General features: G+C 35.0%; 5 protein-coding genes across 5 annotated transcripts; 3 read left to right on the top strand and 2 right to left on the bottom strand.

Moving 5' to 3' along the window:
- Nucleotides 1-147: 147 nt before the first annotated feature.
- LOC107058374 (putative pentatricopeptide repeat-containing protein At1g74400) lies at nucleotides 148-1,806 on the bottom strand. The gene has a single exon (XM_015304005.1). It carries the CDS (start codon nucleotides 1,617-1,619, stop codon nucleotides 339-341), a length of 1,281 nt encoding a protein of 426 aa, XP_015159491.1. The 5' UTR covers nucleotides 1,620-1,806; the 3' UTR covers nucleotides 148-338.
- An 80-nt stretch (nucleotides 1,807-1,886) lies between these two features.
- On the top strand, nucleotides 1,887-3,760 carry LOC102594310 (pentatricopeptide repeat-containing protein At5g66520-like). Its single transcript, XM_006364518.2, has one exon. It carries the CDS (start codon nucleotides 1,958-1,960, stop codon nucleotides 3,614-3,616), a length of 1,659 nt encoding a protein of 552 aa, XP_006364580.1. The 5' UTR covers nucleotides 1,887-1,957; the 3' UTR covers nucleotides 3,617-3,760.
- A 350-nt stretch (nucleotides 3,761-4,110) lies between these two features.
- LOC102593981 (protein NEN1) lies at nucleotides 4,111-8,357 on the top strand. The gene is made up of 6 exons (XM_006364517.2): nucleotides 4,111-4,559; nucleotides 4,705-4,862; nucleotides 5,541-5,587; nucleotides 6,042-6,105; nucleotides 6,770-7,401; nucleotides 7,809-8,357. Exons 1-6 carry the CDS (start codon nucleotides 4,280-4,282, stop codon nucleotides 8,041-8,043), a joined length of 1,416 nt encoding a protein of 471 aa, XP_006364579.1. The 5' UTR covers nucleotides 4,111-4,279; the 3' UTR covers nucleotides 8,044-8,357.
- Nucleotides 8,358-12,489: 4,132 nt separating this feature from the next.
- LOC102593655 (two-component response regulator-like APRR1) lies at nucleotides 12,490-19,049 on the top strand. The gene is made up of 6 exons (XM_006364516.2): nucleotides 12,490-13,145; nucleotides 13,993-14,154; nucleotides 14,243-14,376; nucleotides 14,651-14,818; nucleotides 16,097-16,193; nucleotides 17,508-19,049. The coding sequence occupies exons 1-6, from the start codon at nucleotides 13,010-13,012 to the stop codon at nucleotides 18,467-18,469; spliced, it is 1,659 nt and encodes a 552-aa protein (XP_006364578.1). The 5' UTR covers nucleotides 12,490-13,009; the 3' UTR covers nucleotides 18,470-19,049.
- Nucleotides 19,050-19,763: 714 nt separating this feature from the next.
- On the bottom strand, nucleotides 19,764-23,458 carry LOC102593330 (vesicle transport v-SNARE 13-like). The gene is given in 6 exon segments (NM_001287988.1): nucleotides 19,764-20,162; nucleotides 20,395-20,565; nucleotides 21,474-21,662; nucleotides 21,749-21,807; nucleotides 23,042-23,163; nucleotides 23,388-23,458. Coding segments are annotated over 5 exon segments (666 nt in total). The 5' UTR covers nucleotides 23,136-23,163; nucleotides 23,388-23,458; the 3' UTR covers nucleotides 19,764-20,009.
- Between the last annotated feature and the right edge of the window lie 4,380 nt (nucleotides 23,459-27,838).

Below are 27,838 nucleotides of genomic sequence, written 5' to 3'. Positions count from 1 at the left end.
GGAGGAGGAGGATGTGAAGAGGGAGAAGGAGACTAGGAGGAAGAAGTGGAAGAGGAGCAACAACCCTTTTGATTTTTAACTGAAGTTTGTCAATACTAACTATACGTTAAATAACTAAGAAAACAATTTATTGTACGAAGGAGGAGGAGGAGACGGAGTAGGAAAAAGCGGATTAGGAGCAGCAACACGAGAAAATAAGTAAGAAATCCACTTATATTCCTACAAAATATTTTTCAAGGACACACCCTTAATGTCCTTGATAAAAATCTGGCAATTATGTACCTATGAAGTGAGCAAGAAACTAATCCAAAGGTTAATCACTTTTTCTGCACTAACATTCAAGAATGCAACTTCCCCACCTCAACTGAACTACAGCCAGGAGTTCTCCTTTGTGTCATCTCATGTCTAAGCATTATTTTCTCCTCCCACATGCCCTTGGCAGCATAGATATTAGACAACGCAACATCATCACCAACTAGACTAGCGTTTAACTCACGTAATTTAGACTGAGCCACTGCAGCAAGTTCTTCGTTGCCATGAACACCAGAGGCACCTAATAAGGTCCTCCATATAACTGCATTTGGCTGAATTGGCATTGCCAAAATAAAGCTATATGCCTCTTTTAGCAGTCCAAGACGACATAACAGATCCACCATGCAGCCAAAGTGAGAAAGCCTGGGCTTTATGCCATACTCTTCAATCATACTTCTAAAATATCTTTTCCCCTCTTCCACCATCCCCGCATGGGAACAAGCCATTAGAACCCCTATAAACATAACATCATTCGGAACAAGTAATTGGTCCTTAGTTCCTCGGCTTTGACTTGATCTTAACTTGTTTTCTTCTTCCAATGTTGAAAACAGCCTTAGCGCTTCCTCTGCTTGGCCGTGTAATGCATGCCCAACAATCATGGATGTCCAAGTCCTAACATCCTTAACTCTAATATTATCAAACACTAACATAGCTTTTCTTATATCCCCACATTTTACATACATGTTCACCAGAGAATTCATTAAAGATAAATCCTCACTAAACTCCGGCTTTCGACTTATAAGATCATGAATCCACACCCCTTTATCCAATGCCCCCATATCAGCACAGGCCGACAGGGCAACAGTGAATGTTACCTGATCAGGCTCTACACCATCCATTTGCATTTGCCTGAATACCTCTATGGCTCTGTATGGTTTCTGATTTCGCACATACGCAGAAATCAGTGAAGTCCAGCACACAACATTCTTGTTGGGTATTTCGTCAAACACCTTGTGCACATTACTAACATTTGTAGTTGCAGCGTACATATCCATGAGCGATGTTTGAAGAAAAATGATGGGTTCGTAGCCGAGTTTGATGACAAGGGTATGGGTTTGTTTCCCTTCTGTGTCCATTGATTTCTTAGCACAAGCTTTGATGACATACAAGAGAGAGTAGCTATCTACTGCAGAAATCTTTTTCCTCAGCAAGTCAGAGAACAACAATATGGTCTTGGTTGGATTGGAATTCAGATAGCTTTTCAGGCTCAGATTAATTCTTGTTGGTTTAAGATGTTTAGGGAAATTGATTTGGGATTGTGCTACGCTTGTAAAAGGCTTGGCCACCTTATGCAAGAATCTTATCATTTGGCACAATGTGCAGAGCTTAGATTTTATGGCAAGGAAGTAGCTCTGTTATAAGTTATAACTTAGAAGTCTGGTCTTACGTTCATTTACAACAGTGTCTGAATTTAAAGGAAATGAGCTTCCTTTTCAGCCTTTCATCTGTTTAAAAATACGAACTTCGGTTTCTTGTTCTTCACTATTATTTTGTTGTAGTCATTGTTTCTTGTACTTTGTTTCTTTTTTTTGGTACTGCTCAAAAGTTATCTAGACACTGCAGAGTATGTCAATAGACCGAAGTCCAAATAATGAGTTGCTAGTATAAAAGGGTACCCTACTTCAATTATATTTTGGGAAATTGAATGTCAGTTGAAGAATCAGTTCCCGCCAAGCAGAGAGGATCAAGAGCTCTCCAACAACGACTCTTCTCTCTCTTGCAGAGCTGCAAATCCATCAAACAGCTAACACAAATTCACGCCCACGTTATCACCAATGGATTTACCCAGAAAAATTTCATTCTTGTAAGATTACTTTCTCCTTTCTTAACATCTTACAGTCTCAAATATGCCGACCATATTTTCAGTCAAGTTCGAAGTCCAAGCACCACCCTTTGGAACCAAATTATTAGGTGTCATGCCCGTAGCGAAAACCCACAGGAATCTATTGAACTTTTTAATCAAATGGAAATATCAACTGCTATGCCTGATGGGTACACATATTCCTATGTACTTAATGGTTGCGCAAAAGGGGGTTTGTTCAGGGAAGGTCAGCAGGTTCATGGGAAGATTGTTAAAAAATGGTCTTTGCTAAATGTATATGTTCAGACTAATTTGGTTAATTTATATTCAACTACCAGAGGGCAAAACTGCATTGATGATGCACGGAAGGTGTTTGATGAAATGATCGAGAAAAATGTTGTGACTTGGAATTCGTTGCTGTTTGGGTATTTTAGAAATGGGGATGTTGATGAGGCTATTAGAATTTTCGATGAGATGCCAGATAAGAATGTTGTTTCCTGGACGACGGTGATTGCAGGATGTACGCAGAATGGAAGATGTCAACAGGCACTAGCTTTGTTTCGCCTTATGCAAAGGAACCATGTGGAATTCGATCAGGTGACCTTGGTGGCTGTTTTATCAGCGTGTGCTGAATTGGGAGCTCTGGATCTGGGGAAGTGGATTCATTCAAGTGTTGTTGAGTCCTCACAGTTGAGGAATGAGCCGGTGCTGGTGTCATTTCACAATGCACTTATACATATGTATGCTAGTTGTGGTGACATAGAGGAAGCTTATAGGGTATTTGAAGGGATGCCAAGAAGAAACTCAGTTTCTTGGACCAGTATGATCACAGGTTTTGCAAAACAAGGGTATGCACATGAGGCTCTTACTATTTTCCAGCAGATGGAAAACTGGGGAGGAAATGATGTTAGGCCGGATGAGATAACATTCTTAGGTGTTCTGTTTGCTTGCAGTCATGCTGGTTATGTCAATGAGGGATACCGATACTTTAGATGTATGAAAGAGACTTGGTATATTGAGCCGAGGATTGAGCACTATGGATGCATGGTTGATATGCTAAGTCGTGCTGGACTTTTTGATGAAGCCACGGCGCTTGTTGAGACAATGCCTATGAAGCCAAATGAGGCTGTTTGGGGTGCTCTTCTTAGTGGATGCAAGATACACAAAAATGTGAGATTAGCTTCTAGCATAGCTCAAAAGTTGGCTGTGGAGCTTGAACCTGATAGAGCTGCTGGCTACTTCGTGCTCTTGTCAAATCTATATGCAACTGAAAAGAGGTGGCAGGATGTTGTAATCACGAGACAGAAGATGTTTGGAATGGGAGTTAACAAGTCTCCAGGTCAAAGCAAAATTGAAGCTGACGGTATCACTCATAATTTTCTGGCCAGTGACCTAAGTCACAAGCACTCTTGTTCAGTCTATGAGATGCTTGGTGTGCTCACTAGTCAAGCCAAATTGCAAGGTTATCCACCAAATATTTCAGAGGGGGAATTAATAGTTTGATGTACAATGTGTTTGAAAATACATCCGTCTCATCCAGTTGAATAGTTTGAGAACAAAATGATAAAAGTTTCTTTGTTCGAATTAGCCAGTTTTATATGATCAGATCCGAATTTGTTCACAAAGATAGACATTACCTGAATTTTTGAAAACATCTCAAGCTTCTTCATATAGATTTGTAAGCAAAGGAAGATAGACGTGAGGTGAGGTCGAACTGTCGAGGTGTACTAATGTTCAGGTTGTAGTGGCATACACGATTGAACTACTAACAATATAATAGTACTCCTTCATTTGACGCGCTAAACAAAGAATACGGCTCAGCACTCAGCAGTTATACCCTCTCTGCCCAAAAATTGAACCTATTTTAAATTTATCAAATTACTTTTGGAAATAATATGTGATAAAATCCTGTATTAGGCTTCATTTATTTTCATTAAGCGTCTGAATATGATTTATTTATTTTTTTGAAAATTTTGAAAATAAAAATGTTGGCGGGATAGACCATGAATAGAAAAATTTGAACCTGCAAAATCAGTAAGCAAATAAAGGAAGCTTCTTCCTTCCCTGTGAAACATTTCTCATGCACGTCTCTACATATCTGATATCCATAAAAGCTGCCGGAAGAAAGAACCATTTTTCCTCGCTAGTTTTTGATTTTCGGAGTTGATGATGATGGGCGATGAGAGGATGGAGGTAGCCTTCTTCGATGTTGAAACTACTGTACCGACCCGACCCGGACAGGGATTTGCGATCTTGGAGTTTGGGGCTATTCTTGTTTGTCCAAGGAAGCTCGTCGAGCTAGAGACTTATTCTACTCTCGTACGGCCCACTGATCTCTCCCTCATTCCCACCCTCTCTGTTCGCTGTAACGGCATTAACCCGGAAGCAGTCACATCTGCTCCCACCTTCGCTGAAATCGCTGACAAAGTCTATGACATTCTCCATGGTTAGCTTTACACCATCCAGCTCCCCTGTTTATCTCTTTCTACGTTCCGTTTGAAAGTTTATTCATTTTCAGTGTTTTTGAGCTGTATTTTCGATTGATTGAGTTTTAGGATGGCTAATACATGCTTGTTGTGTGGTTCGTGCAGGGAGAATATGGGCAGGCCACAATATACTGAAATTTGATTGTCACAGGATACGGGAAGCATTTGCTGGGATTAATAAGCCAGCACCAGAGCCTAAAGGAATTATTGATACATTGGCCTTATTGACTCAGAGATTTGGAAGGAGAGCTGGTGACATGAAGGTATATAAATATTCCCCTATATGGAAAAGAAGGCAATATTAGTTACTGGACTAGAACTAATCAATTAATTAATAAATCAACGTGGTTGATGCATTTTTCTGTTCATCAGATTTGGCAAGAGCTTGCTTCAATGGTTATCGATATCTTTTTCTCTATTCAAGTCACTGAACAATGAAGGAAACGGAAATAAAAGACTTTGTTTACAAATACTCCATCCAATAAGTGCTTATATTAGCCTAATAAATTACCCTATTTTTGTGAAGCATGTCATCTAGGAGCATATACTTTCTTTTGTCATCTTCGGGGTTTTCTTTTTTCAAACTTGAAGTCGTGATAATTTCCATCCTCCCAAATCTCACTTTTTTATGTTAGTAAAATGGATTAATGTAATTCTGTTCTAACTTCTATTTCTGCAAACTCTGTTTTAGTCTTATTATGAAGTTAAAAAAAGAGAAAATTGGAAAAGTATCCATCACTAGATACCAGACACTGAGAAACAAGCAGGAGTGTTTGATGCAACCATACTTTACACTGCATATTGGACATTTTACACTTGCAGTCTAGGCCATTTCTGCTAAATAAGAGAATGGATGTAATCTCAAGGGTACAAGTGATGAATTCTTACTTTCTTGGGTTGGCTGCTGATTGGTATTTATTTTTTTTAATTTCATTTATCAGCTGGCCTCTCTTGCTACTTATTTTGGCCTTGGACAGCAAATACATAGGTAAAAGAGTTTTTCCTTTTTTGTGTGTGCTTTTCCCCTTTGTTGAAAAATATTTTTTGTAACGTGAGCTTTATGTTCTTTGGTCCTGCTGTGTACCTTTATGGACTAGTAGGTTGGACAATGTGGACTAGGCTTATTTCCTTCTTTTTAACTTCTCAATGTGCTTGTTCTTGCTCAGTATACTAAAATAAGCATAATAGAATATGTTCATACAGTTTGCTTCATGTCTTCTTTTTCTTGTTTTCCTCAACTTTGTTCTGTAAGTTACCACCTTGTTTTTAGCATTCTTTTTTCTGGCCCCTGTTGAAGCAGGGGATTGAGATGGTCACTCTTGTTATAGGAAATGTAATGTCCTCTTCATTTGGTACTTTGGATGGTTCTTTTATGTGGAATTGCAAGTTTTACTCTTTCAATTGATATTGAGTTTGCAAATATTCCCTGCGATTATTTTCAGGAGTTTGGATGATGTCCAAATGAATCTTGAAGTGCTGAAGTACTGTGCAACTGTCTTGTTTATGGTAAGCTAGTCATCCATCACAGCTAATGTTTTTTGTTTGTATGTTTGGTGATGATGCATAAAGTTGGAGAATGTTGAAAGTTAATTACTTGTCACATTACTCTCATTGTTCCTTGTCGGGTCCTTTGACAGCCATTAATATTGAGTGGGATACATCTAAACTAGGTGCATCGCGCTAAAAGTTGGAGAATGTTGAAAGTTAATTTCTTGCCATATGAGTTGGCTTTTGGCTGACTACTGGCAAAGGCAAGAGTTTGACAACTAGGATAACATATGATGTAGAACTCGTCACAACTTGACTGGTTTAACACTTTGTGTGTTGATATAGAGTTAAAGGACAGGTTGCCACTGCTGAGCCTCTGTCATGACCCTTAGGATGGCCTTTGGTGGACTGACCAAAATTTAATTCATCAAATGTTTATATAATACTGAAGCTCTGCAAGTAATAAAGTTAAACCTTGTCTGGATTTTAATCCAGTGTCCCAGACTGGATCCTATTGTATTTTCATTCCTTTTGGTTCTGGTACTTCCATTGGCCTTCTTGACACTTAGCTCGTTCTTAAATGGATGCATTCACGTAGATGTTATGAACTCAGATTTGATATTATTTGCTTTCTTAACTTCTGTTTGGGCTGAACAGAGTAATGAATTTGGCTTTGCTGCAGGAATCCAGCCTGCCAGACATATTTACAGAGAATAGTTGGGTGTCTCCTAATGCTATTACAAGAAGCCGAACAATTGGGAGAGCTACTCCAGAGAAGACGGGATTCAGTGCAGATACACCCTCACCAAGCATCAAGATAGAAAGTCATGTCGAATCTACAGCAGAAATCAATCCTTTTAACATGGACGAATTGGAAGAATTCCTTCTGTCAGAAGTCATGGAAGATGAATCTGGTTCATATTCTCCAGGATCTTCCACAACTGCAACTGAGAGCTGCATTGGCTGGACTGACTTCTTAGAACCAAATGAAATCTCCATACCTTCTGTCTCGGTAAGTCTTATCCCTTTTTATCGTGGGTCTCAGAAGATACAAGTATTGCACGACTATGGTGAACTACTAGTTTGTTGTAGACGAATGAAGGTGCGGTTTGATATTAGTAAAAAGTATGTTAATAAAGCTGGTTGGCCACGACTGAGTTTTGTGGTTGATGCATCATCGGACCTGTGCAAAATCTTGGATGTAGTTGATGATCGGGCTCAAAAGCTATCTGTTGACTCAGGTAGCAGCTCAGAGTGGAGGCCTGTGGTTACTAGAAAGCTTGGATTTATGAACTATCCTACTGTCCGTTTAAAGTAAGTTAAGACCCCCTCCTACAAGTGAATATGCTTAGTTTTCCAAGACCAGGTAACATGCTTGCCATTTTCTTGCATGTTTAGTTCATGTTAAAAAAAAAATCATCCATTCTCACCTCAGGATTTCTAATGTTAGAGGGTGGATATATGTCACTAACAAATTATGTGCCCTTATCCCGATCGAGTCACTACTTGAGTTACTTACGAGTTCTTTAGTTTTATGGTTATCCCAAGATTCTTATTATAAGTTAGGACATAAGAGTTGTGAAATACACCAGATAAAGTGGCGATGTGATATTTAACGTCCTCTGTTAATCCTGCTTCATTTATCGGAGCAAGCAGTCTCTTTTTACTGATGATAGTCCTCTTGTGCTATTAGCTAACTTCTAACATGTGTAAACATGCAGTTTACCAACTGTTATAGATGGCAATATTTTCCGTTGGATCACGGAGATATACCAGAAAGAATCTTCCACAACAGAGAAGCTCGTGATCTTTAGTAAATTTGATGTGGAAGAACTGGAATCCTTGATAACAGCGGGAACGTTCGTAGATGCTTACTTCTCAGTGGATTCATATGACGTCCAACAGAATGCTGGCATCCGCTTAGTAGCAAACAAGTTGATTATCCATTCCACCTGATAAATCAGATCCCAGATTTGACTTGTATATCTTAAACTTAGGTTGAACTTGGACAGTTTATGAGATTTCACAAGAAAGTCGCTGTGAAATCTGTCAAGAGTGAGATTTAATTTGCTGTCTCTTGCTGGATGAATTGAAAAATGAAAGGTTTGTCATACTTTGACTTCGTAAATGATTTTTAGATCAATTGCTTCCAAATATAGAAGCAACCAATGTTTACTCCTTAACTCGCTTTTTAGGTCCTAACTGAGTAACTTTTGTGCCTTTCTACGTCGACAAGGTAGGAGTAAAGTTTGCGTATACTCTGATTTCACCAGGTATATAGTTGTTGTTGAGCAACTTGTCTCTTAACGCCACTTGCATCAGTTGCGTGAGAGAAGTGGATGATGTCTTAATTATAACACTACTAGTACACCATAAATTAACTTTTGTCACCTTGGTGTCTAATAAAATATAATACAAACATCTTTTCCTAATTTGGATTAGCTTTTTCTTGTTTTGTTAATTCTACTTTTAATTTTTCATTTAATGGAATTATGTCATGTATAAGTGTGAGACATAATATGTGGTGATCTGATTGTTTTGTAACTTTTGTCTCTCAAACGGCCACGTGACCGCACGCCACCATGTGGTCCTCTGATGTATGATTGTTTATGTACATTTTTGTTCTCTAGCTCACATAAAACTTTAAATTGCTTTTATTTAGCTTTTTTCAAGAACGAAAGGCAAAGGCATATTGGCACAAATAATTGTTATGAAAATGAAGGATGAGAAAAGGACATGTTAACTGGTAAGCTCTCTTGGAAAATAAATACCTACTTATTAAGAAAAAACGTATTAGCTTTGTTAAATGACAAAAGTGCAAGTAGAACTTGATAATTATGTATGCAGAAAACTTCATTATTTTGTCTAGAAAATTACTCTCTCCGATTAATTTTACTTGTATTAAAAACATATTTTCATTTTTTCTTATCCATTTTAGTGTATCAAGAGAAAAATAATAATTATTATTTTGCTTTACCATTAACACTAATTATATCACTCATTTCAAATTATTTGTCAAGTCCATTAAGACTATGACACCAGTGAATATGGATATCATAATGAAACATGCATTTCATTTATTATTTTTTAAAATAAATGCAAAATTCATTATGAATAAGTGAAAATGAAAGAAGGAAGTATATGTTTATCTTCATTTAATTTGAGGTATGCAAGCGAGAGCAAAATTTACATTGAGGAATATGATAATCGGGTTAATTTTTTGTGTACTAAAGATTGCTATATATTCTAAGAAAAAGCAAACTTTTTTTATTTCCGTATTTCAAATAATAACATATTCAATATAATCTTTTAAGTTAGATCAAGGCCTATATAATAGAATACAAATAGACCTTATCCTTAACTTTTGTGGTGTAGAGAGGTTTTTTTTATAAAACCCTCAACTCGACAAATAAAAAAGGAAATCAAAGTATGATATAATAAAATAGCGAGATACATAGCAAGTAAAAAAAATATGTAGTAATACACATATCGATGAAAAAGAACAACATGATTACTAAATAATAATGCTAATAAGGGAAAGCATCAAGCACCACCATGTCAAAGCAGAAGTTGCGGATTTGAGTCTTATTAGTTTCGACGAATTCAATAAATATATTAATTCGCCTCTCTATTTTTTTATGAAAAAGAGAAGTTTTCAAAGGTTTGTAAAAACAGATTCTCGTCTCTCAGTTTTTCATCCTAAGCCAAATGATTCAGTGGTCTTCCTCTCTCCCTATACTTCAAACCAAAACTCTTCTTCAAACTTAGAGTTCAAGGAGATTATCTCTTACCGTTTAGCTTTCATCTAGAGAATTATATCCTCAATACATTAAAATTATATCATATTATAGCTAATTACCTCCGCATAATGAAAAAAACATCTTATTGAAGAATATATTTTGTTTGGTTTCATAGGGGTCAAGAATCAAGATAGAACACATGAATTTATGTGGTTGTAAGATAGTAGAATATTATAATACGTGGAAAGTAGGAAGAAAAAAGTGAAAAGGGAAAAAGATCAAAAAGGGTAAAAGAAAAGTGTGAGGTATATTTAGGGAGGATATGTTGTTAGAGATAGAGGAGATGCCATGTGTAAAAAGAGTGCTTGGATTGTGAATTTGTGAAGGAGGGAGTAAAGGATCACATGGTGCTGCAATATGTAAAACGTTTCTTATTGGCTATTGAGTTGGATTCGGCTTCCAAAATTTAATTCAAAGCCACAATTTTCCCCACCACTTATATTAGTAATATATATATATATTCTTTACGTGTGAAGCCAACTTACATTCAATTCAATCCACAATTTCCATCAATGGTCAATAGTCAATATGTTAGGGTTCTGCCTGATTTTCTTATCATAATTTAAGATTTATTTTTCCTTAAAGGAAAGATAAAACATTACCATAAATGTTTTTTCAAGGAAAAATATAATATTCTTTCATGCTCATTAACATATGCACTTAATATTTTATTTTAATAATAAAATACATATACACCAACATAAAGTTTATTCATTTATTTGGTTTATTCTTTCCTCTTAGGAAAAGGTTTTGGAGTAGCTAGTTCTTTTCTAGTAGGAAAGGTTTTAGGACTCTATAAATATAGGTTTGTTTCTTCTAACACAAAATCAATTACATCCACAATGTAGTCGTTTAAGAGTCGTGTTTATGAGGAGATTTATTCTCTCTAAAGTTTCAATGTTTTTTCTTTATATTAGTTTTGATATAATAATGTTTTGATTTTTAGTATAAGTTTTTGTTATCTGATTTGCAATTGTAAGCTTCCGCATAACGCCTTAATCTCCTTCATAACCCAACACAATACACACTTTGTTTCTCAATTTATGATTTCATTCAGCTATTATTGGCAATCGGACAATATGCATTAACGTAATGACGATCGAAAGTTTTACGAAAAATACTTTATCGCGAACACAATTCAACAATCTATAACAAGTTGCTTATCATAGACAAGCTAACACTATGGCGACTTGTTGATAAAGCAACATGTCCTTTAATTTGTGTCAAACTGTAGATGAAACAAACATCACATTATTGTTTGAATGTACCATCTTATTAGAGGTATGAAGGAGATTTATTAAGATGGTAGGGCTTATTAAGGCCTCCATTGGATTGTAACTGGGTTATAATCAGTGGCGAAGCCAAAAATTTAATGAAGGGTGTCGAGAAATTACATAACAAAAGGTCCTTTTTTTAAAATTTTTTTTATTGCTAGTGAGATTCAAACATGTGACCACTAATTCATTCAAGGTGTTTGAAACCCATTAAAAAGGTCTAAAATCACTAGGCTACAACAACCTATTATATCAAGGGTGTCCAAAATATGTTATTTAATCACTTTTGTGTATCAATTTACGTATATATACAATATTTTTTTCCGACGAAGGGTGTCCAATTGACGAGTTGCATGTGCCTACGCCCCTGGTTATAACAAATTGCAATGGAAGAAGAAACACTATTGAAATTTACAGAATGACATTAGCTGGAGCACTATATCATGTGTGGTAGGAATAAAATTCTAGGATTTTCTAGTAGAAAAAAAGAAGTAAAGATATCATTGTCTAGTCTTAACTTGAGCCAATGACAAAAATCACTAATTTTAATAAGATAATATATTTTCAAAAGATTTTTATATATATTCTATCTGTGATATGTTTATACATGACTGAATCATCCTAACATAACAAATGAAGAATAAAGATAACAATCCCATGGTGCATAATCCCTCATGTAATTAAATTCTTTCTTCTTATTGCTAAGACATATGGAAGAATTAGCTAGTATTTTTATCTTCACTTGAGACGTTAAATTCTCAATCTCAATCACTTCATTGATTACTGTAATCGTACAATTCTTTATACTAAAAAGGAAAAAGAGAAGTGAATGGATAAGATCAGAAAAAGAATAACATGGTTGAAGATTTAAGGCAAGTTGGTTTCACACGTGAGGAATATATACGTGTGTGGAAAATTGGGCCTTCCAATTTATTTCTTGGGACCCGAATCCGAATCCAAATTCAAATCCAAATCCAATAACCAATAAGAAACCTTATACATATTTTTTTCCCCTTTTCAACAAATTCACAATCCAAACACGCCTTTACCAGATCTCCACGTGACGTGGCATCTCCTCTATCTCTAACAAAATATCCTCCCACACCCCCTAAATATCCTCCCACTCACTTTTTGCCCTTTTTGCTCTTTTTCTTTTCACTTTTCTTTTCCACGTAATTACATTCCACTATCTTACGCCGCGTGCCACCTACGCCTACTTCATCCAATCATCACCCTTCATTCTTTCCTTATTCTACGGCTCAGATATTTTCACCCCTAAAACACAGCGCACTTTAGCTCTCACCATCTACCTCAAGAGTGCTATATTAAAAATATTTCATTTTTCGTCGGCCTGAGTAAAAGCTGAAACTTTTCGACGACCACTCACAACCTTACGAACCAGAAGAGACTCTTCCTCTTCTTTTTTTTTTTTTTGCTAACTTGACTTTTACTCTAGGTTAGGTAGAATCGATTTAGGAAGTGTTGTACAGATTTACCGGAAGTAGTTTCTTGCTAACCTGCGCCGGCGGATCGGTCAGACGAACGGTGATGTTGGTTTGTGAATTTATGTTTTTTTCCGGTTGTTGATTCCGTCCGACGTGCCGGAGAGTTTGCTGCTTGTTTGTTTAGTACAGGGCAGAAAACGGGATGTATGTCCTTGCGTTGGATAAGATTGACTAGGTGATCCGCTAATGAAACCGGATGAATTAGAAACCCTAAGTTCTAATTTTACTAGTTGTGAAGAGAGGGGAGTGCGTTTAATGGAGGTTGTGTAGTAGTGATATTGGGGGAGTGTGGGGGTTTGGAGCTGGAATTTTGAAGTTTGTTGATTTGAGTATTTTCCTGGTGATGATGGAGAAGAATAAGATTATTAAGAGTGGGGATGGGTTCATTGATAGGAGTAAAGTGCGGATTTTACTGTGTGATAAAGATCTCAGTAGCTCGCAGGAAGTTTTAACACTCTTGTGCAAATGTTCTTATCAAGGTAATATTCTAGTCAGCTCGTGTTTAGTGAAGTTCTTGGAGCTCCTAGTTTATGTTTTTTTCTTTTATTCCATTATTGTTAGTAATATGTATGTGTTGTATGCGATTTGATATGGGATGATTTATATTTTTCTCCTAAAGCAGGTAGTAGATTAATGTGAACTAAGGTCTTATAAGTACTCTTGTTCTGACTTCTGAGTGGGATGTTTTTGTTATTTTTAATTTGACTCCCGTGTTTTTACAGATGACAGATCACTTGCTTTATCAAATATGAGCTCTGATTTTTCCCAACTTAACCATGTTACTTCTCCTTGATCATTTTGAAGATTAATGTTCATTCAGTTTATCTCTCAGCTCACTTCTAATTAAATTGTTGATGTTTTGTAATAATAGTGATAGAGGCTTTCTTTCCCTCATCTAATTATTGAAGGTCTGGGGGAGGAGTGGGGCAGAATTCAGTTTTGCAACTTTGCCAAAAGGTTCAAGTTCATCAATCCCCAGTTCTCCCCCCTTCCCAAATTGAAAATTGCAACAAAATGAGAAGAAAATGGTGATGGAGTGTAGAACTGGATCTTTAAAAAGGAAATAGTTTGCACATATTAGCTTAGTTGGTATTAATTAATTTCCATCTCAGAATAGATAGATGAATAATGAAAACAAACTAAAGGACAGAGAACACCTGGGGGCTAGCAGTGACTGGGGTAAGATGCTTGTATTACTGTTAGTAAGTTACTCTTTTTTTGCTCCTAGGTCAGTCTGCAGTTGGCTACTTGGCTTATAATACACATGATATTTTTAAGGCAGCACTGCATGTTCTTGTGTTGATGGTGGTAATTGTTTCTTTGCAGTGACTTTAGTGAGGTCACCCAGACAGGTGATTGATGCACTGAATGCTGAAGGACCTGACATAGATATCATTCTTTCTGAAGTTGACCTTCCTATTACCAAAGGATACAAGATGTTGAAATACATTATGAAGGATAAAGAACTGCGACGCATTCCTGTGATCAGTAAGCATAACTTTGTATAAATTATAACTTGATTTTGACTGTACTGAAAGAGCAGTAAAATATTTCATTGTTTTTTTCGCTTTCCTAGTGATGTCGTCACAAGATGAAGTTTCTATTGTCGTCAAGTGCCTCAAATTTGGAGCAGCTGACTACCTTGTGAAGCCTCTCCGCACTAATGAGCTGTTGAACTTGTGGACTCACATGTGGAGAAGAAGGCAAATGGCATGTATTTTATTTGATCGCTTAACAATTCTTCTTAGCAATTGCATTTCTCTTACTTGAAAGACTTCGGTTGATTTAGTGTAAAGGTAAATAGAAGGGTCTAGGCGCATGTTCTTAATAAAGAAGCAAAAAATGTTTGAACCCTTTTTATTTTTGACATCATTTTCCTTAGTTGCATGCAGGGAACTTCTCTACCCTATAATTTTGGATTCTTATATGGTCTATGACAAACATCCATTTAATGTTCCTTGCTTTTCTTTTGTTCCATGTACAGCTTGGACTAGCAGAGAAGAACATCCTGAGTTACGACTTTGATTTGATTTTATCAGACCCCAGTGATCATAATACAAATAGCACTACTCTTTTCTCTGATGATACTGATGATAAGTCCCGGAAGAGTGTCAATCTGGAATTATGTTCGTCTATTCAGTTCGAAGATGAGGTAATTTTGCATGGCAGTCCAAATTTTCATAACATCACTATTAAAATTCATCATTGTGCTTTCATATTTTCTCTGTATTCAAGGTGACTGTTTTGTGTGCATCAGTGACTTGTTCTTTTGTAAGTCTGTAATTTTGAGATAAGCCTTGAAAGTGTGGAGGCTTCAGAATTGAAAGTTGACATAACCAAGTGGTATATGAAACTTTACGGGTGACTTCTTGGTTGTGGGGTGGAGTTAAAAAAAATTTACAAAACTTAATGCCATCACTCTGCTGCCGTTGACACACTCTGTTTCCTCCTCCAGGGAAACTGGAAGGTGAACTGTCATCAGACCTTTGACTAATCGTGTTGATGTGGGTGTTACTTTTAGGTTTACATACTTATGGTTTCTTTAGCAAGATAGGTTTTTATTTGAATATGGTTTAGTGTGGTCACGGACCAAATTCAAATCTCTTGGAATAATTCATGGTAGCTAGCAGCATCAATATCCCAATACCTGGATGATGAACGTAAATTCCTGGAAGCACCAGAAGCTCCTTTTGTTTTGAAAATTACTTGCAAATTATGTTTTCTAGCTGCAGCACAAATTCACTCAGCAACCACTGAGTCATTTTCTGGGATCTGTCTACCTCATTTGTCAATGTGCTGTTTATTAAATTTTTAGATAGAGTTAAAACTTGTTTTCCTCCTTTCTTAATGATAATGAGCTGATTTAAGCTATTGTTTATATGTCGTCATTAACAGATATAGGCATACCCCTTTACTAAAATATTCTTTTCTTGTTTCCCTGCTGTAACTGCCAAATTGTTGAGCTTGTCTTACAATAATTTCAGACCACTGTAAAGGGTGGTAATATGCTAAAGCAATTTAATTCCTGCTAGCAGATCTTAAACAGCTAAGCACACTATATAACAATTGTAATGCACGTTAGTTTTGCATCAATTCCAAGTGACAAACAACAGACTGAGAAGGGGCTTCTTGCATCCTTACACACAACCTTCAGATTTTTTAAAGAGACTTAATCATTACTCCTATCAGACAATTATTTGTCAAAAATTATTATCTGATACAAAGATTAAAAGAATGATATTCACATTGCAAATCTTTAGGAGCACGATTTTCTGACATTCTATGGTGATATAATAACCTTTGTTCATGCCTTTCTATGAACCTGTTACTGTTTTCTAACATTCAGCAATAGTTTCCTTCCTGATTAGAGAGGAATAAACTGACATATGATGGTTTTGCATTTCCCGTCTCATGGTTACTATATTTTCAGATCAATGCTGCCACCACTACTGCTGCTGTAGAGACTGTGGTTGTGGTTCCATTTGAGTGTCAGTATAATGTGCCAGGAACTAATAATCGACAGACAGGTCAGTGATTCATATGGCTTTAAGTCATTCAGTCTCCTTGATTGTTGTAATGCGATTTACTTGCCATTATTTTCAACCTGAGGAACATAATGATTCACTGATCTCTCTAGAAAGTGAATACTACCTTTCATTAGTTTTTTTTTTCTGTTGTCAAGTTTGTTTAGTACTATTTGTTAAAGGAGGCAACATTGGGTTGACAGAGTAGGTTACCTATTACATATTTCACACCCATATACAGCACTTAGCCTCCTGCCCATACACACACGACATTCTTCCCCAACCCAAAGAAGGAAGAGAGAAGTGTAGCTTGTTACTTGGGTTGCATTTTCACTTTCCTCCATGCTCTAGGGGTACTTAAAAGTGTAGGCATTCGAGTATATTTCTGTTGCTTAAGCCTAAAATCATTCTGTTTTTCCAGTTTTCCTTCATGCTTGAAAGGTATCTTCTAGGTATTTGTGTATATTGCTGTTACTTTAGCCTGAAATCATTAGCCAGTGATAGGTTGCTCGAACTTCTCAAAATATCGATCGGTGTGTGTCGAATCTCCAAAAGTGGTGCATTTTTTGAGGATCCGATACATGTACAACAATGTTCTTGGAGAGCCTGAGCAACATATTTAGTCTTTTTAACACTCAAATTTTGGAGCATAAACTATTTAGTGGAAATGTGAGGCATGTCTAAGGTAGTGTTAGTGTAAGCAAGTTATAGAAGCAGGCCTTACATCTGTTTGTAGATTTGGCATATGCTGAGGAAAAGTTTGAGTAGGTCCTGTATTCCTTTGCCTAAAGTCGAGTTTGATGTATTTTATCATTGGAATGGTTTAGGGGGCTAGCCTCCTCTTCTTATTTAGTAGTCACGTGTCTTTATTCTTTTGCATATATTACTATCTGCTGTTGCATTTTCTTTGTGCATTGCTATTTTACTTGTCATATTTTTCTTGCAATTCTGCCTCTCTACCCCACAAAGGTAGGGGCAAGGTCCACCAACATCCTACCTTCCCCAAACCCCACTTGTGGGATTACACTTACATTGGGTATGTTGTTGTTGGAATGGTTTAGGGCAATCATTGAGTACTTGTTAACGGATGTACAAATGCCTTTCAACTTTTGTGTTCAAATAGCCCTTTTAAATGAGTTGCTTAATAAGCAACTTCAATGGTAATCTCTGTGCTCTAGTATATGTAACAGACCCGGAAATTGATTACTACGGGTAATATGCTTTGCCTGGTATGCTTCTGAGAATTATAACAATATGAGATTAACCTCTCCTATTTCTACAGATGGGTTTAAGTTTAATGTTATGCTTATTGAACAGGACGAATTTCTTCATTTCCTAAGAAGAGTGAACTGAAGATAGGTGAGTCCTCAGCATTCTTTACCTATGTCAAATCAGGCATGCCTAAAAGCAATGACCAAGGAATGATCTCTACCCATGAAAATGTGGCTCACCAATCAAGGATGGAAGAGAAGACCAATGCAGCTGTAGGGCATTTAGAGATTGAAACTCAAATGCAAGTTAATGGAGATGCAGTTGAAAATCATTCACATGTTGATGACTATCCAAGTAGTAACAGTTTACCAGATTCGTATTCCATGGAAAGGTCCTCTACTCCCCCTTTATCACTAGAATTACCGCAACAGAGGAACTCAAAGATGGAGGAGTTCTCGCAGGTGTACATGCATCTGCGCAATGAAGCCCAGCGTGATGCTGTGAATTTTCACATTCCAAATGCTTATTCCTATTTTATGCCTGGAGCAATGAATCAAGTCATGATGCCACCATCAGCACAAATGTATCAGAAGAACCTGCAAGATCTCCACAACCATGCTAATTCAGCTGCGTCACCTCAATACAATCATATGCCACCATGTCCCCCTCATATGCATGGAATGTCATCATTTCCTTACTACCCTATGGGCCTATGCTTACGACCTGGCGAAATGCCAACACCACATCAATGGCCCACAATTGGAAATTCGCCTTCAGCTGAAGGTAAGTGGAGCAAAGTTGATCGTAGAAAGGCCGCACTGTTGAAGTTTAGACAGAAGAGAAAGGAAAGATGTTTTGACAAGAAGATCAGGTATGTTAACCGAAAAAAGCTGGCAGAACGGAGACCTCGTGTGAGAGGACAGTTTGTAAGGAAGGTCAATGGTGTGAATGTGGATCTTAATGGACATCCTGCGTCAGCTGATTATGATGTTGATGAAGAGGAGGATGAGGAGGAACAAACTGGAAACTTTGATTCACCTGAGGACGATCCATCGATGTGTTTATGATGATTGCAATCTTTTGGTAGTTTTCCATGTCAATGAATGGTTTGTGTTCTCAGAATACCTGTGCAAAGAGCTGTTATACCTCGAGGATGAATGCAGAAAGAAAGATGCTTCAGTTTGATCAACATGCCCACAAATGGAACAGGCTTGCTTTTCAACTTACCTTCAGAGACTTTGTCTACATGCATGATCAGTTGTGCAATGAAAAATTAAGAAATCCTCCTGATCCCACTGCTTTTCAGCATCATATCACTATATGTTAACAAGGAAATGTATAAAGCTAAAATCAAGATTCTAAGAGAAACAATCTGGACAGGAGAACTTAATTGTGTTATAGCGGCTCTGGCTTTTCCTGTCTAATGTCACTGGAATTTAGGAACTATCTTGGAGTGAGGTGGCCAGCCTGTGATTTCACAGTCGAGCAAGGTAATGAGATCACAGTGACATTTTTTCTGAAAACTGTTTTCAATTTTACAATAGAAAAAGAGAAGAAAGATGGAATCTGTATGTAACAGATAGATTGCGTGGTCAACTCTGAGATATTGCCAAAGCTTAGTATATCATTGTTTGCTGCTTCTATCCATAACGGTGGCATACGGGTAGCATTAGGTGATACCTGAAAGTTATGCATGTTTTACTTTTTTAAAGAGTAGTTGGAGCCTCTTGCCTTCACAATATTGTGAGTTATGGGAGCTCTCTGTGGTTAATTTTTTAGTCGGACATAAGCAAGCTTAACCTGGAGAGCTTTCCGTTGGCAAAATAGTCACAAGGTGTGGTATTTGCAGACCGTTACTGACCCATGTTTAACCGAGACTAGATGAGTTTCACAGGTGAAAAATGACCACTTTTGCAAAAATGCATGATCTCAGAAAATACTTGCCACGTGCAAGATTTGAGATTTTCCTTGACCCTATATTATTTTGCAAAAAATAAAACCTATGTATATAAACACATTTTACACCCAAGTGTTTTCTGAACATATGTACAAAAGGAACATATTTTACATTAAGCAATAACAGACGGATCCTCCTCATAAGAGGTTCTAAATCTCATTCAATAGCGTAGGTTTCCAAGGGGGATAAAGAAGTACTGTACACAAGGGCAATCAACTCTTACACTTGGATCTTAAAAGGTTTTATCTTTTTTTAAGATAATAATTCGTTTCTAGATGACCTTGGTTGTTATCTGATCCAATCCTTTGGAAAGATGAACCATAATAAGTCCAAAGAAGAACAGGGGTGTATGAGTGGGCTAAAGCAAAGAGCGATAGTGATGAAAAGAAGGGAAAGAGACTAAATTGGTGCATAACATTAAATACATTTTACTCATTTCAGACAAGGATCACCAAATTCAAACATAGTAACCGACAAACATGGGAATTAATATTATGAAAATTGCCAGTATAAGAAGCACACTACCAAACCACACCACACAAACCGCAAATGAGGCAACTAACTGTGAAATCAGAAGCAGTGTGTCCAAAGATAAATGTTTTGCTGTAACAAATGAGAAGCGGCAGAAATCCTGAAAACCATTCGTTGAGCTAATGGGCGAGCTTGAAGTAAAGAACTAATAGGATAGCCAGGACCAAGACAACAATGATAGTGCCAATGATCCATTTATTCCTGCTCATCCTTCTTGACATTGTAGTCAGAATCTTCTTGCTCCTGCTAATATTATCATCCACTCCATGGAGCTGTGAAGGAAGAAACTCACTGATCATTGCATTTACATAATTACGCATGTTAATCTCAAGCTTATTCCACAGAAACCTTTCTTTAAAGCAAATTTAATTAGATTTATCAAACCACATGATCTTTTAATATTCACAATAATGGCATATCAGAATCTCTGTTTGTCCACCTCTTAGTTTCACAATTTGTTTAGGCTGTTCAGATATGATGGACAAATATGAATAGATTGTGTACCGTGTCATGTGCATGCAGAAGAGACTGACGTTGTTGATGCAAATCTTGAAGAATTGAGACCCCCAGATCTTCGGTTTCTAGCATTGTCTTTCGACTATCCCTGATCCTGTCGCTTGAACGGTTCAATCTATCTGTTGACATCATCAACCTTTGCCTTTGATCAGCAGACACCTGTATGGCATTAGATCAAAATTTTGATCAAGCAAGAGCATAATTTCCAATGAAGCGTCAATCAAAAAAGTGAAGAAGTTTTCACTCTCACATAAGATATCCTGACAGTACATTGATAAAAGATATGATTGCTCGAAAAGAAGACTCAAGCAACGAGCTTGCCATAGAGGACTTATAACTTCATGTTTCTCCTTCCAATTTATATGAATACTCTTTCCTTCATGCAACATTCCAGACGTATTTGACACCATTCCACAAGTAATCATACTCTATACCACTTTCACAACTTTCAGGATTATAAACTCATTTAAATGTTTAGATTTTAACTCGAAGAGAAGTTTCTCTATCAGATTTAATTTTCAACTATTAGTTTAACGTTCTTTTCCAATATCACAAATATAGTAAAAATCAAATTAACATCTTAAACCTTGTGCCCAATCGAATACCTCTATCATAAAATGGAATGGACGGAGTAATACAAGTTCCAAACTGCTTAGAAGCTTACACTACTTGCTGTTCTCCCTCTTGACATAAACTACACCACACTGGTTAAACTTCCCTTGTAAAGGAAAACCATTCAAACAACACAAAAGAGGGGGCAAAAATAGAACCTAAAATTGATGTAGACCACAAATAGAAAGTTGAAAATGTAAACCAGTAAAGTAATACAATGTGAGAAAAGCATTATTGGTTCAGATGTCTGGAAAACTATGATAGTCAGTCTGTGCAGTACAATTATCTGCATGCCATTAGGATTGAAGTAGCAATTGGAAACTAGCCACCTATGTTTAACAAGAAGGGAATGAGAATCTACTTATGCAAAGCTATAAGGGATTAAGATCAGCTTGTAGTTCTTTCACGAACTGACTAGCTTGATTCTTGAAAACACGATAGGGAAAGGGGATTACCATGTTAGCATCTGCCATTCCCGATTCCAACAATTCATCCCTTGCAGCTTGGTTTGCATTTCCTGATGTGATTCTTTTCACTTCAGTTTTTAAGTTGTTCAGATCACTCTTATATTCTCTCAACTTGGCAAGAAGTGTGGCTTTAACATTTGGAGGTAAACTCCGAGCTTCTAGGTCCATTTTGCGAATCTGGAAATGAGGACAAAAGAGCATTATAAACCAAAATATTTCAGAAACAAACAAAAACAGGTTGCAGCCAAAGCTTTACGAATTACCAACGCTTCAGCATCATCTAGACCAGCTTTTATTTCAGACACTTTCTGTTTCTTCTGTTCTGCAAGTTGAACAAAAGACACAGAAACAGTTTTAAAAAGCAACTGAGCTAATGGTCAAAGAGTAAAGCTGTAACAGAGGTCCAAAATAGAATGAAATACAGAAATCTCAGGTTAATGAGCCCTGTGATTGAGAAGTAACAGAAGCAACAAAAAGGCAATAACTCACCAAATGGTAAAAAATGCAGAAGAACACAAAAACAAGTAGTAACAGTGGAGGTTTCAAATGTAACTTAGCAGCATTTTCTGGGGTAGATTTCAGGACAATTATGTCAAGAGAATGTTATATCCATTTTTTAGAAGATCAAGAGAATGTTATCGCCTGCATAATCCACACTAGTTACAGGATTTGTATTACTGTAACTTTCTTGTTACGAGTTGCTTCCATAAACAACAGTACTGAAATAGTGATATGTATGATGCCAGTCAAAGATCATTACAATATATCAGTAGTTATATCATCTGGAACACAGTTACACATAAGAGTAATGCCAAATTTACTTTCAGACACTCCAATTACCTAATGTGTATCTAAAAGCAAACTAGTTATCTTGACCTCGCACGTGTAATATCTCCTCCCATTGCTAACTCTATACTCCTCATTTTGGATATCTTATTAACACCTGCTAAAATAGCTTATGCATTTTTCACAAAAATCAATTGAAATGCTAGCAGAGAGAGACTACACATTTTGGAAAATTAAACAAAGTTCTACAATTAAGAACCATTTTTATAATCTTCCCAATTGCTCACTTGATAGAAAATCTCATCCATTTGCCACAGTTAAAATATATAGAACTGGCCAGCAGGAAAACACTGAGCTGTGAGAAAGTAAATAATTAGCCAAATAACCAAAACAATCTAAACAACTTTAGTAAAAGCTATAGCCACCACAGATTGACATATTATTTCCAATTTTAAAAACAAATTGGTTTTACAGGACATGTTGTGTAATCCAGCATGAAGAGCAGTGCTATTTACTCTTGTAAATATTCTTTGAGATTTAAAAGATCAAAAAAATCAAGCAGAAATTTTCTTTTTAATAATTGTGGTGTTTGCACCGGCTTGTGTCCTCCTCGACTAATTCCACAAGTACTTGTTGAACTCCCACCAGCACACGTATCCAGTAACTTGGATAATCGGGACCAAATCATGCATAAACTCTTCAGAAGAGAACAAGAATGCATCAAAAGAGCATCTTTCAAAGAAAAGGAGGGAAATGGCTGTTTTTCTCACCTCCATCGAGGATAGTAGCTGAGTTGCATTTCTTCGTTAAATTAGCTGAAAGCTCACAGTACTGTCTTTCATATCCTTCGAATACCTGACTCATTCTGCCCCTTCTCAAAGTTCACAAATACCTTCAGATCAAAGAAACGACCGTAAATTTCAGTCAATTTTACTATCTCTTTTTCCCTAAATTAGATTCTCCGTTAAAAAATAAATAATACACTAAATTGTGATCCTTCGAATCGGCTGGAGCCATGATTCTTAGACAACCGAACAAATCAAACCCTAAAGATACGATAATTTCACAAATACAAGTAGATCATTTAACTAATTCACAGAGCAGATCGATACGCACCTTGAATTGATCGGAGAAAGGAGACTAATACGCCGGCCGGTCGGCGATCGGAGACTTAGTCGGAGGTTCGTTGGCACGGTCTGTTGGGAACTATCGCGAATAATAGAATGATTTATCCTATTGGAGACCCTTCAAGCACTATGTAAAACATGTCCAAAAGACTTTATTACCCTTGAAAAGTTTTTCCCTCTTTTTTCTGAAAAAATAATAATTGATCGCACGTTTCAAATTGAAATATTGCATGCACTTTACATAAATACTTTATATATAATCTTTTTTAATAACGAGAAAATTTGTAGTTGTTATCTTTTCTGGTGCGGACAAGATAAATATATATATAATATAAAAGAGAAACATAGAGTATGTAATGTGACACCTCTCTATTGCCTCTATTTATTTTTATCTTTTTTTCCTTTTTTTCTTATTTAAATTAATTACTATATAATTTGGCCGCGCTTCGCGCGATCATTAAAAATTAAATATTTTTGATTAATTTTATATATACTTTGTTGTTTAATCGTAATATTATTGTTTGTTTTAATAATGTGAAGATTGTGAAAAAAATAAAGCTTGACAAAATTAATATCTATTAAATGAGGAAGAATATTTTTTTTATCAAATAAGTTAAAATATATTTGCTAATAACAAATTCTTCCATTGCATGAAGTTGATCCTTTAATATACAATATATATTTTGGTGTTCCATTCTCCTTAAATGTCTAAGAAATTGCTAATAACAAATTCTTTCATTGCATGAAGTTGATCCTTTAATATACAATATATATTTCGGTGTTCCATTCTCCTTAAATGTCTAAGAAATATCTCATAATGTGAAATAACACTGTAATACTAAACAAATGCATCCGCAAGTGAAATTTATATTAAATAATATATTGAATAATGACGTAATAATACCTTAATAGAACTTTCTATCCATTTTTTTAAAAAAAACTTCACCCTTTCAATTTCGTTAGATCTTCTTATATCGTAGAAGAATCATCATTTATTATATTCTACTCCACCTTAATTTGTACCATCAGAATTTAAGAATAAATATTAAATTGTAAATCGAAATAAGAAATCATTGAAAAATGACAAAAAATAATAATAATAGTATAAAAATCAAAATAAGGTGCAAGAAAAACCTTTTCACGATAATTTTTTGAAATATATTGATAACAATTAAAATAGAGTTGTTATTTTATCTTTAAAATTAAGTTTGATTGAATTGAATTAGTACAATGAGAAAAAATATAAACTAATAACTTTTTAAGGTTATTAAATGCATTTTCTTTTTAATTGAGTAGTAGATTAAAAGTTCCGAATTAGGATATTAAAATAATATCTTACTCTCTCCTTAATTATTATGGTATTGCAAACATTTATTTTCCTTAAATCGTGATTCATTTACAACTATATTCAATTAATTTCTAATGTATTGAATGAGGTTATGGGATTGGGATATTGAAAGAATATCTCTATCTTCCCTTAATCATAATAAAATTGTAATTTAATCTTTATTTTTCTGAAATGATAATTTTCTTTTAATTCAAAGAACATATTGCTTACTATATTGAATGTAATTATAATAAAACATATCATATTTAGTATGACAAAAGAACCCAAAAATTTGAGATATTAGATAAATAGTAATCTTAGCTTCTAAGAAATGTACATCATTTACATATCCAACTTTATATATATATAAAAGAGTAAAAAAGAAATAAAAGAGTTAAAAAAGAAAAATAAGTGATTTAAGAAATTATATAAATAACATTAATGATGAGATGAAGATTAAGGAAAGAAGTGAAATAAATTAGTAGTATTGGTGATTATAAAAGTTAAATAAATTATTTTTTATATTTTATAAAATTTTAACATAAAATTTCCAATCTATTAAAAATAAAAATAAATAAAATCGTGAATTAGTGGAATGAGAAAAAAAATTTAAACTAATAACCTTTTAATATTATTAAATGCATTTTCTTTTTAATTGAGTAGTAGATCAAAAGTTCTGAATTAGGATATTAAAATAATATCTTACTCTCTCCTTAATTATTATGGTATTGCAAACATTTATTTTTCTTAAATGGTGATTCATTTTCCATTTACAGCTATATTCAATTAATTTCTAATGTATTGAATGTGATTATGGGATATTGAAATAGTATCTTTTATCTTTCCTTAATCATAATAAAATTATAATTTAACCTTTATTTTTTTTGAAATGATAATTTTCTTTTAATTCCTAGAACATATTGCTTACTATATTGAATGTAATTATAATAAAACATATCATATTTAGTATGATAAAAGAACCCAAAAATTTAAGAAATTAGATAAATAGTAATCTTAGCTTCTAAGAATGTACATCATTTACACATCCAACTTTATATATATAAAAGAGTAAAAAAAGAAAATAAAAGAGTTAAAAAAGAAAAATAAGTGATTTAAGAAATTATATAAATAACATTAATGATGAGATGAAGATTAAGGAAAGAAGTGAAATAAATTAGTAGTATTGGTGATTATAAAAGTTAAATAAATTATTTTTTATATTTTATAAAATTTTAACATAAAATTTCTAATCTTTTAAAATTAAAAATAAATGCTAAAATATAAATAAAAATCGAGGCAACAATTATTTGAAAGAAAAATATAACCAAAACTATCAAAAAAATTTGATAAGAATAAATAAGTATCTATTACTAAGAAGGGTGTCACTACATTTTCTATTTTAACTTTATTGTTACATTACTTTACAAGAGTGATATAGCAGATGTTTCAGTTTTGATATATAAGATTAGCATGTCATTGTTTATCATATGTAGAGGATACAAATTGTGCAACAAGCTAAGAAATGTCTACTTTATAGTTTATACTTGGATCCATATGTGACTATTTAACACGTGTTTGCTCTTTATTTCTTATTTCTCTTCATCTTCTTTCGGGTATCCCCATTTTGTATTCACAAATTTTTCTGGTGCTTCTCTCTCTTCTTCACTCTTTGCATGTATCATCTTTCTTGTGTGCTTGAAGATTTTGGGGCGTGACACTTTCAAATGAAGTTGAGACGGTCCGCAACCCTATTGTCATTTCCTCTTAAACTATATATCTTTAATTTCACTTATTTAAAGGAAAAGTTGAACAAGAAATTTTTAAAGCAAAACCTATCCCACATGCATAATGACATAAAATGTGAAAACTTCTTCATAAAATATTATGTGTGTCAAAAATACAGATAATAACTCATTAAGGAAATGAATATTACCTAAATCATTTCCAAACATCATTAGTCTCCTATTGTATGATCATCCTCTCAATTCCACAATTGTAATTATGAATATGATAAACTATGGTGTTTTGGTATCGTCTGCCAGTCTGCTAATAAATCAGAAGTTGCAATTCAAACAATACAAAAATAACGGAAGAAATTTAGATGATACTAAAAGCATAACTTCTATCTAAGAATAACTACTAAATACTAATACAACATCATCCAAAATAGAACACTATGGTTCCCTACAAATCTTAAAAGCTTGAAAAGGGTGTGAAATTGTACTTGAAGGCATGAAAATTAGAGAATCTAAAATCAATCATTTTCCAAAGCAGGTCTGTTTGTAGAAGTTGACTGTTTTTCTCGGTCACTTGCCTCACTCAGCAACACAATTGTTTAAGCGAGTGAGGATCCAAAAGTTCTAATTGGCAAGTGTATGAAACGTTTATGAATTAGAGAGGAGTCAAATAGTACTTCCAGGAGGATGAACAGCTCATTCGCGTTTCAAAATTCCTATTGACATTGATGAGAATTTCACTTGCAATATTAGTAAACAGAGTTCATTAGCGACTCTAATTCAAAATTCAAAGTTAATTGTTTGGGATGAGCCTTCATCTTTTCCCTGTTGACACGTGTATTGTTATTTAGTTTGTAAGCAAACCACGTGCACTCCTGAACACGACCACAAAAATTGTACTATGTGTTGGGATATTTTAGTCATTGAATAAAAGTTTTAATATTCCAGCCAAGTAGTATGTATGTAAAATTTCCTACCATTTATAAAAATTACAAAAATCTCCTCTTAGATACATCCCTCCCATTATGAATCATGTTCATATATAGTTATGTATCCCACAATACAAAAATGGATCCAACACAACAACATAATAGAAACAAATGTATCCAACAATAGAGGAATGTATCTGACACAACAGAATCAGTAGAGATCAATGTATTCGACAATAGAGGAATGTATGACACAACAACGGAGTAGAGACCAATGTATTCGACAGTAGAGGGAATATATCCGACGACAACTGAATCTTAAGTAATGTATCAATTGCAATGTATCGAACAATTGAGTAATGTATCTGAGAGCAATGAAAATTTCAAAATAATTGTAATTAAGAAGACTTTCGGAATAGGATGTAATTAGCACGGTATGAGATTTCTC

This window comes from Solanum tuberosum, unplaced genomic scaffold (assembly GCF_000226075.1).
Source record: "Solanum tuberosum cultivar DM 1-3 516 R44 unplaced genomic scaffold, SolTub_3.0 scf00497, whole genome shotgun sequence".
Lineage (NCBI taxonomy): Eukaryota > Viridiplantae > Streptophyta > Magnoliopsida > Solanales > Solanaceae > Solanum > Solanum tuberosum.
The sequence above is the reverse complement of the archived record's forward strand: the minus strand, read 5'-3'. Positions and strand labels throughout refer to the sequence as shown.